Source organism: Montipora capricornis, chromosome 13 (assembly GCF_036669925.1).
Source record: "Montipora capricornis isolate CH-2021 chromosome 13, ASM3666992v2, whole genome shotgun sequence".
In the NCBI taxonomy this organism is placed as follows: Eukaryota; Metazoa; Cnidaria; class Anthozoa; order Scleractinia; family Acroporidae; genus Montipora; species Montipora capricornis.
The window spans coordinates 3,817,746-3,820,245 of record NC_090895.1 but is presented as its reverse complement, the minus strand read 5'-3'; the positions used below and the strand labels follow the sequence as shown (position 1 = coordinate 3,820,245).

General features: G+C 37.7%; 1 protein-coding gene across 3 annotated transcripts in view; it reads right to left on the bottom strand.

The window, feature by feature from the left end:
* LOC138029719 (fibroblast growth factor receptor 4-like) overlaps window positions 1–2,500 on the bottom strand; it is a 94,560-nt gene that overhangs the window by 18,590 nt on the left and 73,470 nt on the right. For 2 of the 3 annotated variants that reach the window (XM_068877474.1, XM_068877476.1), the window contains exons 11-12: window positions 2,150–2,419; window positions 1,705–1,965 (exon numbers count right to left, since the gene is read on the bottom strand). The exons of the other annotated variant lie outside the window; for it this stretch is intronic. In XM_068877474.1, coding sequence (XP_068733575.1) covers window positions 1,705–1,965; window positions 2,150–2,419 — 531 coding nt within the window. The remainder of the gene's footprint in view (window positions 1–1,704; window positions 1,966–2,149; window positions 2,420–2,500) is intronic. 3 annotated transcript variants of the gene reach the window in all.

Genomic DNA, 2,500 nt, shown 5'->3' with positions numbered 1-2,500 from the left:
TAATAATAACAATAACAATAATAATAATAATAACAATAATAATAATAAATAGATTTATATAGCGCCATATCCTAATTGCTCTATGGTGCTTTACAAGACTGTATTAAAAAGATAATGACTATATTAATTAAAAACATTAAAAGATAATTAAGACAAAAATCACACGAAATCACAAAATATTTGAAAAAAAAACTTTTTTGAAAAGGTAAGTCTTCAGACATTTCTTAAAAGTAGCTAAAGAAAAACCAGGCTGTCTCATATGAATGGGCAGAGCATTCCACAACCGTGGGGAAGCCACTGCGAAAAGGCTCTACTAGGAACACGTACTGCTCCGTGCGATGCGATTTTAGAGGATTTCGTCACTTTTAAACATCCAAGTTATTTACAGCCAGAAAAGCAAATGCAAAGAACATATTAGATAAATTGTCTTTGTAAATTTTTGTTACTTATTTTCTCCAAACTTCAAATTCTGAGTGCTCATGAATAGTGTAAAGAGCCCATATGATAAAATGGTTATTGACAGAGTTTAGGTAGGGCCGGACAGGAAAATATTTGGCCCTCAGTCTTGGCGCATGGACCTTTCTGCCATCGGTCCGTACGCCATGACCACGGGCCAAATATTTTCCCGTCCGGCCCTTCCTCTCGGTCAATATATACATAGTATTGACCCAAGAAAAAATGCGGAGTGGAAGTCCAGAGAAGATGCTATTAACCCACCCCCACCCCCGATAACTAACCCCCACCACCACCGCCGGAAAAACAAAAGTTATCCGATTTACCTCTCGCTTTTTCGAAATCCTGTCCGTTATCAATTTTCATTTGGTAACACGACGATAATTGAACTTTCTGATAAAGTAACAGACTTAGGTTTCATACTGGACATAAGGAACTTGACGTAAGACAGCATGTCAACGATATTTGCAACAATGCTATCTCCGCGATAAGATTAATTAGTCGAATTGGAAAGTACATGCCCCAAAGTAATCTTAAACGTTTTGTAAATGCTTTTGTGATTTCCCGCATGGACTACTGCGATACCATTATTTATGGACTTTCTACGGTGACAGAAACCAGTCGGAGAGACCACATTATTCTAGCTAGTGACCTAACAGGAGGTCAATGCAGATTCTTAAGCACTAGTGCTTAAGAATCTGCATTGGCGTTTACTCTTAACCTATAAAATTCCGAATGGACAATCGCCTAGCTATCTTGCTTCGCTTATCAGTTCTTATAAATCTGTTCATTCTTTACGTTCAGCCAATCATCTACTTCTACAAGTTCCAAACGTCATGACAGCCACTTATGGTCAAAGAAAATTATCTTATTGCGCCCAAAAACTATGGAATAGTCTGCCTAAATCTCTAAAAACGTCTGAGAGTGTAACTATTTTTAAGAAGAAACTTAAAACATTTTTTGTGACTATTTTAACCTGTAGATAGTCATACGATTTTATTTACTTATCTTAACCGAGATGTGAAAATGTTTTTAGCTTCCCGCTGTAAGCGAATTGAGCATTTTAAATGCGCTGACAAATACTTTGTCATCATTATCATCATCACCATTGTTATTACTAACCATCGTGCAATTCTTGACAGCCACTGATGCAGGGACTCAAAAACCTACATCTGGTGGCTCACTTGAGAATGGTCAAATTTCTCTAATGCTTCATTAATTAAGCTTAAGAGGGCGAAAAGATGTCCTTACACTGCACAGCAATGGTTCGAACTGAAGACCACTTTTCCCCACAGGTGTTGTTTGCATTACAGATGTACTCCCCAGTTGCCTCTTTGCTGATGTTAGTGAAGTTAATCCATTGGCTTGATATTATTACCTCATTTGGATTCAATTTTGACCAGGTAACAGTAGGCTGAGGGTACCCAGACGCATTACACATTAAAGACACACTGCCACCTTCTGTAAGAGTCTCCCTGTCACTTTTAACATGGACAGATACCTGAACTGGAACTGAAAAAAAGAGAATCAAAATGTGGAAGAGCAATACAAGAATTAATGCTTCATGTTATACAAAAATTATAAAGGCAAACATGACAGTCTACATTGTATTGATTAACAACAGTTGTAACTTCAATATTAAGCGCACATTGCAAAAGGCGACTGAATATTTTATTACAATCATGATCAAACTCACCATTAAAGGTTACAGTAACATCAGAGCTTGACACGTTTCCCAAGGAATGCAAAGCCCTACAGCTATAGATATGGTCTCCTTTGCTCGATATGTTCTCAATCCATGTTCCTCTGCTGCTTATGTCTACAATTTCGTGGCTCTTGAAAAGTTGGTAGCTTTCCACGGGTGGATTGGCTTGAGATGCCTCACATGTGAAATTCACTAGCAGGGAAGCGGAACAGTTTTTGTTCTTTGTTGTGTTAGCAACCAGCCTGACTGAGGCAGGGTTATCTGCAAACGTTTTATGGCTGATATTATTGACATTGAGCACTTCCTCTTGCAAATTAAAACTTTAATGTAAATGCAAATCAA